This window comes from Diospyros lotus, chromosome 3 (assembly GCF_014633365.1).
Source record: "Diospyros lotus cultivar Yz01 chromosome 3, ASM1463336v1, whole genome shotgun sequence".
Lineage (NCBI taxonomy): Eukaryota > Viridiplantae > Streptophyta > Magnoliopsida > Ericales > Ebenaceae > Diospyros > Diospyros lotus.
In genome coordinates this window covers 36,327,627-36,340,979 of record NC_068340.1, presented here as the reverse complement: position 1 = coordinate 36,340,979, position 13,353 = coordinate 36,327,627, and the positions used below count along the sequence as shown (strand labels likewise).

Here is a 13,353-nt window from a genome sequence, read left to right as displayed (position 1 = left end):
GAAAATTTATTAGATAGTAATCGGTAGTTTTCATTTATTTTATATATTTTTAAATAAAATTTAAAAATATGTCAAATTTATTTTTTTTCTGTAAATAATATGTCAAATTTAATGTGGTGATATATTTAAATGTATTATAATTTATTTAAAAAAAATATATAGAACATTTTAAAAATTTATTTTATTGATAGAATTTCATAACACTAAAATAGATTACCAACTTATATAATAGATTGGATATATGAAATTTAGCACAATAAAATTTATATATAAAATTGACCGAATATGTAACTCATATATAAAAAAGTGATCTTTTGCCTTTAATTTTTATTATAATCTAAAATTAGTTAAAAGACATCTCAATGTCTAATTGTTTAGAAGGAAAAAGTTAAAGAAAGCAAAATCATATAAAAAAGAAAAGAAAAAAGAAAGCACAAACCCAGGCTTTTTTCTTGGGCTTGGGCTTGGTCTATTACGAATGGGTTGCTTAGAAAAAAACTGTTTCTTAATAACTTTTCCAAGCTCCCAAAGTCCTAGATGTGGACTCTTGGCATTTCATAATTTATGGTTTAAATATTTTAATTTTTATATAAAATATATTTCATAAAATTAATTTTTATCTCACCTTCTGAAAATCACTTTTTATCTCACGTTTGCAGGATTTGGCCTGCATTTAAAAAAATTCAAAACAAAAATAAAAAATAAAAAATTGCCCTAATGTCACTTTAAAAGTAATATTGTGTCGAATTAAAAAAGAAGAAGTAATATTATCCATACATGTGATTATTTTTTCTTTGAAATAGTGAGGTTTTAGTTGGTTCCGAAAATAAAAATAGTTCATCAAAATTTTTAACTAATCCATTTTTTTCTTGAATTAAAATGCTTTTTAAGAAATATTTTAATTATTTCTAACTATTGAAATACTTAAAAATATGTAAAATGTTATAAAAAAAAAAAAAAGTATATAAGTCAAAAGCTTAGTTAAAAGGATTAAAGGATTAGGAGAAAGTTGCAAAGTGACACCAATTTGAGATAGCACGAGAGGTAAGTGTGATGATGCATTCAATTAATGTGGTTGTTATTTGTTAATAGTAGCAATATTATTTAATTAAGCATGTTTATATAGGATAAGTACTAAATGGGTTAACAATTGGTCACAATGTCTTTATATATTCTCGTTATGCTTTTCCATTTTTGTCTGTCTAAGATTGAATGTCAGGATTAATGGACAAAACAACTTCTTCTTTCATTATTATTATAATTAAAAGAAAACTTAGGAACCCATCGCCATTCCACGTTGTTTTCCATTTGCATCCACCTGCAGTTGGCTGGAACCCATCGTTGGCGACCACTTCAAGCGGGCAATAATTTTCTAACTAAAAATGCATTTTGTAATTTCTGTCCAAAATATATAAAAGCTATATATATATTAGTGCTTTTTTATTTTGTTCCAAGCGATTAGAATTAGATAAATTTAATGTGAGGGAAAAAATTTACTTGAAATTTTTAGTTTATAATTTTTTTAAGTAAATGAACTTAAATTTCGAAAAAACTCGTCTAATTCTCCCTTCAATTGGAGGGGCTACCCTCCCCCAGCAGCCAACCCACCAGGCACCAGCTGCTATTGTCACGTTTCGCTCACATGCAAAACTCAAGTACGCCCAGAACTCCTCCAAACTCCATGAATGGTCCTTTTTGGCTTAGACAGTTACGAGTTGCCATCCAACCAGGTAACCCTCTTCTTCATTCTCCGACTTTAATTTTTCTATATATAATATGGGTTTTCAAGTAATTCTAAATTTGAATTTTTTAAATAAAAAAAATTAATTTTAAGCTAGTGAGATCCCTTTTTGTTAGAAAGAGTAAATAAATTGACTGTTCATAAAATTATATCTGGATGATTCATTGTTTATACGAGAATTTAGCTCAAACTCTTGATTATTCGTTATTTTTATGTAAAATCTATTTTTTAGACTTTTTCGCTAGTGTTGTAGGCCCAAATAGAGTTCAATTCGTGATTTATATAGTTGGAGTACCACAAAATTAGATAAGATAATGAAAATTAATTTCAGAATCTCAATGGCTTTTAATAGTCACCATTGATCGCATAAGCTATCTCCTTACTCCTTGGTAGCCTTATTCTAACAATTGTATCTAAAGGTTGACACCTAATTAAACAAGGGTACATTAGGTCTTTGGAAAGAAGAGTAGTTGGAAGCTACAAAATGTAGATGATAAATGACATCTAACCAACATAGTTAATACAACATGCATGCCCCTCGCACCTCCACTACGAACACTTGTGGCTGGGCAACTGATAGTATAACGCGAGGGGCCCTGACCTTGTTAATGCCAAAAACATTATTCATAACAAACTCCGAAAAAGACGGTCTTCAACGCGTTCAAGAATCCCGCCCCACATCATGGCTCTTTCACTGCACAATTCCACAATGGACATCGCAAATCTGTCTCTAAACTGGGAGCCCCAAACATTAATGAATAAAATGATGGCTGGCCAAGCCAAATTAATGTATAAAAAAAGTATTTTTGTAAAAAATTATTTGCGGAGTTGAAGCATTTACAGTAAAAATAAATAAATAAATAAACTTTGAAGTGTAAAAAAGTGCCCTTAGTAATGGATATAAAGGGAAATTCTATTTACAATTACATATTTTATTTTCCGTAACCTATTTTTAATATTCCTAAAATATTCTCAAATGAAAACTCATATTTACCCTCATTTAAATCGTTGAAAATCAACCATCCACCATTACTTCTCAAGCGCGTGCACCCATTTTCTCACTCACCATCGCCACAATCACTTTTTCAAATAACAGCAACTATAGTAAATCAATATAAAACAGTAGAAAATTATTAATATTTTTAAAAATTAAAATAATTTCTTAATATTATCAAATAGCATGCATTTATATAATTTATATTTAAAAATAACATAATTTATAACATCATAAACATCGATCACTAGTTAAATCACATAATTTATATATATTATGAATAAATTAAATCACATAATTTATATAGATGAGTGATGAATTAAAAAAATAAAATTAATTAAAAAATAAAAAATACTTTTCCTTGAAGCCCCAAACCCTGGGGTTCGGGGCCTGGGGAATACCCCGAAACTTGGGATTCAAGCGATTTGGATTTTCCCGAACTTCGAGATTCGGGGCATCTCCCAGCCCCCAAATCTCAAAATTCGAGAAATTAAAAGAATTTCGAATCAATAGATTTGAAGAAAATCAATTCTCCCGAACCTTGAGATTCGGGAGAATTGATTTCTCCTGAACCTCAAGGTTCAGGCCATATATATATATTTTATATATTATAATATATAGTTATAATTATAATTATATATATAGTTATACATAATTATATTACATAAATTATTATATACATACACATTTTATATACATAAATTATTATAACTATAACTATTATAAAATATGTATAATATATATAACTATTATAAAATATAAAATAATAGAAAATCAATTCTCCTGAACAGCGTGGTTTGGGGGAGCCCCAGCCCCCCGAAACTCGTTGTTTGGGGGGCGGGGCTTCCCCTGAATAGCTTGGTTCAGGGGAGCCCCAACCCCCTGAACAGCATGGTTTGGGGGAGCCCTAACCCCCGAAACTCGTTGTTCGGGGGAGCCCTAGCCCCTCGAAACTCGCTGTTCGGGGGGTGCCAGTTCCCCCCGAACACACAGGTTTGGGCGCTAACCAAGCGTCGATCAGGAACTTTGACGAGTCCCAATTACATCTACCATGAAATCAATTAAACTAGAAGATTAAATTTTTATCTGGTTATGCGATTTGGGGGACTCCAAAAGGCTAGATGAGGCAAGCAAAGTCGGTGGTGCCGTCACAGAAGAAGAAGGAGAAGGAAAAGAAGAATATGATTTGATGCACGTGGGTGTAGTTTTTGAGGGTTAAGTGTGTGGAGGGTATATTTAGTATGTAAATGGTTATAAAAAATAATAAGTGTGGCTGTAAATAGTAAAATTTAATATTTTAGTTAAAATGGTTACGAAGAACAAATTTTATTGTTATAAATAGAGTTTCTCGGATATAAAAGCGCCACGCGTCAGAAGTTGGTCTCAAAATCACGATTTATTTGTTGAAGGAAAGTGGGTCTCTTTTTCCGGGTCGCTTTCATTAGAACAGGAAGAGCAACTTTTTGGTAGATGATTGTGTTTGAGGAGTCTTTAATTTAAGCATGGATGCAACCAAATTGTTTGCCAACAAACACGACCAAGAGATTGGGCTTTAGTGATCATGCTTACACCAATCATGAGAATTATCGAGTCCTAAAGCTAGCGGTGCAGTCTGGGTTTGATTCCAACGAAAATTAGAGTTTTGGAGATTTAATGGTGAAAGATTTTTTATTATATTGTTCTTAGGCACTTATCGGAATTATTTATAATTATTTAATTGACATTTAGACGTTATATATAGAAGTAATAAATATCTGTCTGACAAACCATAAAACTTAAAAGTGATTGCACAAAAAAGGATTTGGTGATAAAGATTTTAGGACATTTGTTTAATCTTTTTACTTTAAAAAAAAAAACAAAAGAGACCATTTTTAACAAAAACGTCTTTATTAATATAAATTAGGGAAAAGAAATGAACTGAAGTACAAAATTAATGGACTCAATATAACTCTAATGGTTATATCATTCCTCATAATAATTTTGTATAAAAACTATATAAAAAAACTATCACTTTCTTACTAATAAATCCAAAAAAAATATTCCAAACACCACTAAATGCAATCGTGATCGTGGTGAAAACTCACTTTTGTCTTTTGTGAAAACAAAAAGTAAGTGATATTCAATCAGTTTATCATTGTTACCACTGTGTTGAAGATATTCGTTAAGGTATATTTACTAAATTTTATTTTTAATGTATTAACGAATAGTTTAGAGATACCAATTAGCATTATTACAAAATATCTTATTCTATTATATATCACACACAAAATTTAAAGAAAATAATTAAATTTCCCTTTGGTAACAGGAACTTTCCCAGTCAATAACGATCCCCATCCACCAGGCCCACCTCCAACCGACCGAAAGCCGCACTAATTAGAACGCCGGAGGTGCAGCCGTTGCTATTAAAGGCCGCCGTGATCTCATCTTCACCCAAATCAGCCCCGTTCCAATTCTGCCATCTGTTAAGCGCGAGGCCCGCTTAATGGCCATATACCCCATCAACCGCAGTCGCAATCCAAAAGTGGGTACTACCGTCGTATCCTAACTTTTTTCCCCCTCCCGCGTTACAGTGCAAATGAAATGGCAGTTCAAGATGGGCCCAACGGATATATACGTATCGTTTGAAATAAGAAAATTGTGTTTCGAATTGGATATCGATTCCTCCTGAATGGAAGTGTACGTTATGCTTATTTCCAGTTCTTCTCCTTCTTCTCTCTTTCTTCATCCATAGACCATATAGACTATATGTCTACTTTCGGTAGGGTTTGCTAGGAATAGCGCGTTGCCGACATTATTGTAGTTGGCAGCCGTGATCATCTGTTTCCGCGTGTCGGTAAAAGAAAGTCTTTATATCTTTGAAAGTGGGGCTGTCTATGATTGGATGCATGATCTCGATTGCTTCTACTAGTAATTCGTTTCGGAAGTTCTTTGGAAACGTGTAGATTAATTTCACTGATTATATGAAACAAGAGTTGCAGTCCAGGCACTGTTCATCTTTATGCGGAATTAATTGCGTCTGGTTACTAGGGTTTAATTACCCTGAGTTCTTTCGATTTCTAATGGATTTTGTATTTTTATGCCTTTTGCAGATATCAGTGATATGATGATGAATTCTTTCTTCACAGAGCATAAGTCCGTAATTCATTAGAGCAGTTTCGCTACCTTTTTTTGTAAGAACCTCTCTCCCTCTCTGTTCTTATTTTCTTTGTAGTTTTGTGTATCTTTGGAGTATTGTTAACAATTTTCTATGAACACTTGTCCTGTGATTGAGACTGGGGTTTGTGGAAGGGAAAAATAAATTAAAAAAACAGAATTATTGAGAATGCTTGGAGCCTAGGACGTGCTTTCTACCCTCGAATACCTTACCCTTTTGCAGAGCAAAGGAGGATGGAACAACTGGCCTTTTGCTTTTTCTTTATGATGAATCCTCTTTTCGATTTTGGCCTGGCCCCTCTATAATGGCTTAGCTTTTCTTAATTGTTAATTTCAAACTCCTATGCGCAGTATTTCTGTTAGATTTGTTCTTATATCATATTTAAAAAGTGACCTTTGCATTTTCTTTAGTCTGATGGGGAGCAAGTCAGAGATCAATTTGCCTTTATCTTTCCCATTCTTTTCAACAAAACCTTCAAATTGAAGTCTGCATTGATAGTTCTTAACCCTGTTAAAGTTGAATTAATTGGTCGGCCCTTCTTTTTTCGTCCGAAACCGGCGACTTTTTCTACAGGGCCTCAGTATTCTTCTTAATGTAATAATCCTATTACAATGATAGGCTAAAATCACCATGCTCGTTTGCTATACTACATGTTCAAGTAGCAGTAGGGTACAAAGTCTTGTTCTTTCTACACTACATGTTGCTTTAGTACATGTGATAAGCAAAAAAGTGGTGACGTTATTTACTATATTTTTTTTTCTCTTTAAAAAAGTGAGGTTTTTCCTTTTTGCTTTAGTTTTCAAACTTTTCAGTTATCAATTCTTCTACGAAAGATTTTCATAACGGAGACAGAAAACAAGATATGCTTTACCTTCTATGATAAATTGAGATTGTACTTAAATGTGCTGGAGGAGGAAGTGTATACAATCTCTTCCTGATTTAAAGGTAATTTAATCTATATCGATAGATCAGTGGCTAGCATGTAAGATTATAGAACCAGGTGTATTTCTCGAGAGTTCTGGTTTTACATGTCCTCATCTCTGAAAGATGTTAAAGAGGTACTATCTTTTTTTGTTTTTGACCTCTGGCATGCTGAATTACGTTCAAATTATGTTGGTATTTGTGTGAAGACGCTGTTTTTTTCATTGGTTTCTCATATTTGCAGTCCCCTTTCTACTTCATCAACGAAGGGAATTTAGCCTAATTCTTATGTGCAATATTCTTCCTCTAATCCTTCCTCCAGATACACAATCAGCTAATTTAGTTCCGAGGCCATCATCATTGAACCAGGAGAACGGAAAGAGTCGCTGATATCTCTGGACTTCACCATGAAGCTTCACTTCCTTCCGGTGGTTACCTCTATTTGCCTCCTACTTCCTGTTCTTCCACTGATCATTGGTGACCTGAACTCAGATAGGCGGGCCCTGTTGGACTTCGCATCTGCAGTCCCACATACCCGAAAGCTCAACTGGAATTCTAGTGTCTCAATCTGCACCTGGAGTGGCATAACCTGCAATAAGAACAGAACAAGGGTGATTGGCATCCATCTTCCTTGTGTGGGACTATATGGCCCCATCCCACCCAATACTATTGGAACACTAGATGCTCTCCGAGCTCTTAGTCTGCGATCTAACCACCTAAATGGAAGTATTCCTGCTGATATTGTCTCCATGCCTTCCCTCCAATCCGTTTATCTCGAGCGTAATGCCTTCTCTGGAGGAATTCCGACTTTTCATTCTGTCCACCTCATTGTATTAGATCTGTCATTCAACTTTTTTAGAGGTAGTATTCCACCCACAATCAATAATTTGCAGAGACTCACCACATTGAGTCTCCAGTTCAACCTTTTATCTGGTTCTATCCCAGATCTCAACCTCCCAAGGCTCAAGCTACTGAATTTGAGCCATAACATTCTGAATGGCTCAATTCCAAATTCACTCGCAACGTACCCAATTTCTTCATTTGACGGGAACTCTCGATTGTGCGGGGCACCTTTGACTGATTGCTCTACAAGCTCCCCCTCTACTTCTATATACTCGCCATCCCCACCCACATTTTACAGGAGTACTCATAGATCTAGATGGGATAAGAAGGTTGGAGCAGCTGCTGTCGTTGCCATTTTAATCGGGGGCTTCTCAATTGTATGCCTTCTAGTTCTAGTGATCTGTTTCTGCTGCTGCAGAAAGAAAAACCGCAGCATCAGCAGCCGAAGTCTATTGAAAGCAAAGGCTGCTAATGTTGGAAGAAATGAGAAGTCTGAGGACTTTGGAAGTGGGGTGCAAACAGCTGAGAAGAACAAGCTCATCTTCTTTGAAAGATGTTCATACAACTTTGATCTCGAGGATTTACTGAGGGCATCGGCCGAAGTTCTTGGCAAGGGAAGCTACGGCACAACCTATAAAGCCGTTCTTGATGAGAACATAATCGTTGTGGTGAAAAGGCTGAGGGAAGTTGGGGTGGGGAAGAGGGAGTTTGAACAGCAAATGGAGATCGTAGGGAGAATGGGGCAGCATCCTAATGTGGTGCCACTCCGAGCTTACTACTACTCCAAGGATGAAAAACTTGTCGTCTGTGAATACATCCCAACCGGCAGCTTGTCCGCCCTTTTGCATGGTATGCTACTGCTTTAACCATCATCGTTTTAGGGTTTTAGGCTATAGATACAAATGGTTAGTGAGCTAAAATTCATATAATGACCCATACAAGGAGATTAATGCTTGATATGTTGTCGGGTATATATGTTTATTCACTTATTTATTGGTGTCAACAGGTAACAGGGGCACAGGAAGAGCTTCACTGGATTGGGACACAAGGCTGAAGATCTCACTAGGAACTGCCAAGGGAATAGCCCACATCCATGGTGAGGGTGGTGCTAGGTTCAGCCACGGAAACGTCAAGTCCTCAAACGTGCTCCTCACTCAAGATCATGATGGCTGCATCTCTGATTTCGGCCTGGCTCCTCTGATGAACTTCCCGGCTACCCCGTCTCGAGGTCCTGGATACCGGGCCCCGGAGGCAATTGAGACCCGGAAAGTCACCCAGAAATCCGACGTCTACAGCTTTGGCGTCCTCCTCCTCGAGCTACTGACCGGCAAGGCTCCGGTCAGATACTCCGGCCATGAAGATGTCATTGATCTCCCGAGGTGGGTGCGGTCCGTTGTCCGGGAGGAATGGACGGCGGAAGTTTTCGACGCCGAGCTGATGAGGTACCAGAATGTGGAAGAAGAGATGGTGCAAATGCTTCAAATTGCACTTTCCTGTGTCGCCAAGGTGCCGGAGAATCGACCGACGATGAACGCAGTTGTTAGAATGATCGAGGAACTCCGGCAACCTGAGTTGTCAAACCGGCCGTCGTCGGAGGAGAACATGTCAAAGGACTCCAATATGCAGACGCCATGATTCGCTCAGGCGATTTGGTTTCAACTGGGGCAAAATGAAAACTTGCTGTACATTTAGCAGTGGAGATGACTGATGAGCATCTTCTTTAGTTCTTTTGCTTTTTGTTCCATTTAGCAGCGGAGTTGATTTGTAGACATTTTAAGAATTTCTTGTTCAATTAATTGAGTTGCTTTCAGTCTTGTACAAAACAACAAAGCAACACATGATCTAAGGAAAACTTTATGGCCCATGCAGGTCTCGAACCTGCGACCTTCGCGTTATTAGCACGACGCTCTAACCAACTGAGCTAATAGGCCACATGTTAAAGACTGTTGCAGCCTGTGGAATTTGTCGCCTCCTGTGGACAGTCTGCCTGGGCAGTGGTAAGTTGTATCACGTTAATCTGTTGAAAAATTCCAACTTAGGATCAGGGTGGTCGTTAACGAGGCGCGTAAAACCTCATTCTCCTAGAAGTATTATTAAATCAAAAACTGGGTTAAAATTTTTTCTTCTGAAAAACAATAATTAATTCAACTTTTGTTAAATTAATTTCCTTCCCTGCTTATCTAATGAATCCCTTACCTTATTTTCATATGATTAATCAAGCTCATACAATAGTTACTAGAGAGTCTCATCCTTAATCTATTTTGAAAATGCTATATTTCTTTCTAAAATCATGATTAAAGAAAATAATCAAAGTTTCAATGCATCAAAACCTATTTAAATTAAACATTATTATTATTTCATACTTATGCTTAGTCATCTTTAGCCACCCTTACTTTTAGGGAGCGTTTTAGGGAGCGTTTGGTACGAGATAAGTTTTTAAATTCTTGATATTCATAATATTTGAGAATGTTTTTGGAAATTTTTGATTTCTAGAATTTATATAATTTTATGTTTGGTTAGATTTAAACATTCTAAAAAATGTTGAGTATTCTTTTTTGAAAATCTTAGACTGCGTTCTCTTTGTCTTTCAATTTTTAATTTTTAGTTTTGATAGTCTATTTTTTGAAAAACTATTTTTCAAAATAAAAAATTAAAAAACGTGTTTTCTTTAAAATTTTAAAAACAAGTTTTTAATGATATTTTATTCAATAAATTAGAAATATTTAATGTTAATATATTATTAAAAATATATATACATTCTAAAATTAATGAATTTTGTAATATTTTTTCTCATTATAATAATAAAATATGAATAAATAAATAAATAAATGTGTTTTGAGTTTAGAGTTTGTTTTAAATGAAATACTCAAAATAACTTTTTATTGTTTTGAGTTTTCTTTACAAATATTTTTTGTTTTCAAAAATATATTTTTAAAAACAGTAAAGAGAACGCGTTTTCATTATTTTAGAAAATCAAAAATTAAAAATGACTTCAAAACAACAAAGAGAACGCAACCTTATATTCTTATGTTTAGTTTAAATGCAACATTTTTGAAAATTAATGTTCTTTTTCTAAAATTACTCTTATTTTATTTTTTTTAAATGATAAATTCCTTCTACTATATAAAATATTAGGACCTATAACATTTTTAAGAAGTCAAAAAATGTCATTTTTTTATACATTATGTATATATATGCATGTGTGTATATATAATATATATACATAATATATATTTTTATATTTAATATTGTAATACCCCGAGAGCCTAGAGAAATTAGTATATATCGAGGATAGTGTAAGAAAGGAAACAACACCAGCTGAATACCTTTTGGGCTGAATGTTGGCAAAGAACTTCCAAGTTAAGCGTGCTTAACCTGGGGTAATCCAGGGATGGGTGACCCCCTTGGAAAATTCGTGTAGGCCCATCAAGGTAAGTTGTTCCGGTCCTTCCTATCGCTCGAGCGGGATGTTACAGGTGGTATCAGAGCCGACCCTTGGCGAAGGTGGTCCGATGAGGGCGGGGAGTGGCGCCGGGGCTTGAGGGCCTGTATAAGAAGAGACTTCTGGCAGGCTTCTAGGATAACAGCCCCTAAGGGGAGAAGGTCTGGAACCAGTTGTAAGGTCGCATGACGGGGACGTCATGTGCTTAAGGGGGAGAGAATGTAATACTCCGAGAGCCCAGAGAAGTTAGTATATATCGAGGATAGTGTAAGAAAGGAAACAACACCAGCTGGATACCTTTTGGGCTGAATGTTGGTAAAGAACTCCCAAGTTAAGCGTGCTTAACCTGGGGTAATCCAGGGATGGGTGACTCCCCTGGGAAGTTCGTGTAGGCCCATCAAGGTAAGTTGTTCTGGTTCTTCCTATCGCTCGAGCGGGATGTTACAAATATATAAATACATATACATGTATATATAATATTTTTGTATGGAGTTATATAAGAATAAGGAGAGTCTTAATTTTTTTTTTTATTAAAAACATTTTTAAGTTCATAAGAAACGTGAATTCTCCAACCCCATGGGAATCTTTTTGTGAAAAAATTGTTTAAAAATCATTATCAAGAATCCTATTTCTTAGGATTTTTTTTTATAACAAAGTTATACCAAATATGAGAATACATATATCTAATATAATATTTTCAAAAATCTTAAAATTTCTCACATACCAAATCCTTCCTAAAAAGATTTTTTTGAATATTTCTTTGATGTGGTTGCTACTTGGAAACCCACCAAGATCAAAATATTAAAATATCCAAGTCTTTATGTTAATTTATAAAAAATTTACAGAAACTAAAGCATTCACAAGCCAATCTAGTGAAAATATATAAACTTCAAAAAATATTATTTAAGGATAACTACACGAAAAATAGTAAATTACATTAATATCCTGAACTCCTAAAAATTGATACTCTAAAAACGTAAAGAGTTATGGATAATTACACTAGTATTACAATTTTCAATTTAATTATTCATCAATCCGTCTATTTTTTTTATGTTTTTTCACCATATATAAATTAGCATTTCAAAGTTTTACAAGTGTTACACCATGGGTTGAGACTTAATCTTTCTTTATTGTTAATAACCTGACGTGAGATTTCTTCCGTGATCGCCATCACTTTCAACCACGATTAGTGTTTTCTTTTTCTTCCACTATAAATCAGAAGATTAACAAGCAACGAACTACCTTTTATCCTTTGAGTACGATTTTGTTCGTCTCCTTTAATGAAGGTGAACATAACTACCACTATTTTGGGGGTTAAAAATAATAGAAGTGCCATTTTCATGGATAAGAGAGGTGCTCACCGTTATTTTTAACCTCCCAAAGCAGTGGGGATTATGTTCACCCTCGTTAAAGGGGTGAACAAAATCGCACTCTTGCATGGATACCCTTTTCATTTTTAATAATAATATTAATTAAACTCTTAGAGGGTATTTGTTAATCAAGATAAGAGGGAGAAAATGTCAAATATGAGAAGCATTCCGGATATTTGATCTTTCCAAAGTGTTTGTTAAATTTATTTGACCATTTCTGAAAAAAATCTCACGTGACCTCTTATCTCCCTATTTCAAAATAAATTTATCCGACCTCTCCCATTGGATAAATTTATCTGACTTTTTCAAGATAAGACTCAATTACTTATATTTCCCTTATAGGATAGTTAATGCCATTTAATGCATTTTAAAGATTTAAATTTATTAAAAAAATTTATTTATTTAAGCTTATATTTAATATATTTTAAAATTATTATATGTTTTGATAATTTTTAAAATTTAAATGACATTATTCATTTCATTGATTTTTAAATTTTAAATTTCTCTTTCTATATATATATTTTATTAATTAATATAATTCACTTCACTAATTTTTAAATTATTTTATTTAATTTTATATTTTATTATTTATTATGAAAATATGTTTTGGCCATTTTTAATTATCTAGGTGGAATTATTGTAATTTTAATAATAATTATTTTTCCTTTTCAACTCTTTTTAAATTTATTTTTGAACATGAATTTAGAAAATAAAATATTAATTTTATTTTATTTTTTATTTTTATTTTTTTGACAATTCATATTAATCATAAAATAGTATTTTAATCATAAATTTAATAATAAGAATATTTTAGTAAAAAAAACTTTTATCTTGATACTTATCATATGTATTAATAAATACATAAAAAAAATATAATTATTAATAGAT

General features: G+C 33.8%; 1 protein-coding gene and 1 non-coding gene across 6 annotated transcripts; one reads left to right on the top strand and one right to left on the bottom strand.

Moving 5' to 3' along the window:
• Positions 1–5,354: 5,354 nt before the first annotated feature.
• Positions 5,355–9,515, top strand: LOC127797864 (probable inactive receptor kinase At5g58300). Of its 5 annotated transcripts, XM_052331029.1 has the most exons (4): positions 5,355–5,411; positions 5,825–5,905; positions 7,133–8,502; positions 8,660–9,515. In XM_052331029.1, the coding sequence occupies exons 3-4, from the start codon at positions 7,218–7,220 to the stop codon at positions 9,286–9,288; spliced, it is 1,914 nt and encodes a 637-aa protein (XP_052186989.1). In that variant the 5' UTR covers positions 5,355–5,411; positions 5,825–5,905; positions 7,133–7,217; the 3' UTR covers positions 9,289–9,515. The 5 variants fall into 5 exon arrangements, with proteins under 5 accessions (XP_052186989.1, XP_052186987.1, XP_052186991.1 ...); XM_052331027.1 differs by lacking the exon at positions 5,355–5,411 and having other exon boundaries at positions 5,431–5,905; XM_052331031.1 differs by lacking the exons at positions 5,355–5,411; positions 5,825–5,905 and adding an exon at positions 5,922–6,834.
• TRNAI-AAU (transfer RNA isoleucine (anticodon AAU)) lies at positions 9,511–9,584 on the bottom strand. The gene has a single exon. It is a non-coding gene; the product is annotated as a tRNA-Ile (tRNA).
• Between the last annotated feature and the right edge of the window lie 3,769 nt (positions 9,585–13,353).

What these genes read in the sequence shown, in the direction of transcription:
- LOC127797864 (XM_052331029.1), top strand. Translation starts at nt 7,218, where the DNA reads ATGAAGCTTCACTTCCTTCCGGTGGTTACCTCTATTTGCCTCCTACTT. An exon ending in CTTGTCCGCCCTTTTGCATG is followed by an intron (nt 8,503 to 8,659) that starts GTATGCTACTGC and finishes TGGTGTCAACAG; the next exon opens with GTAACAGGGGCACAGGAAGA.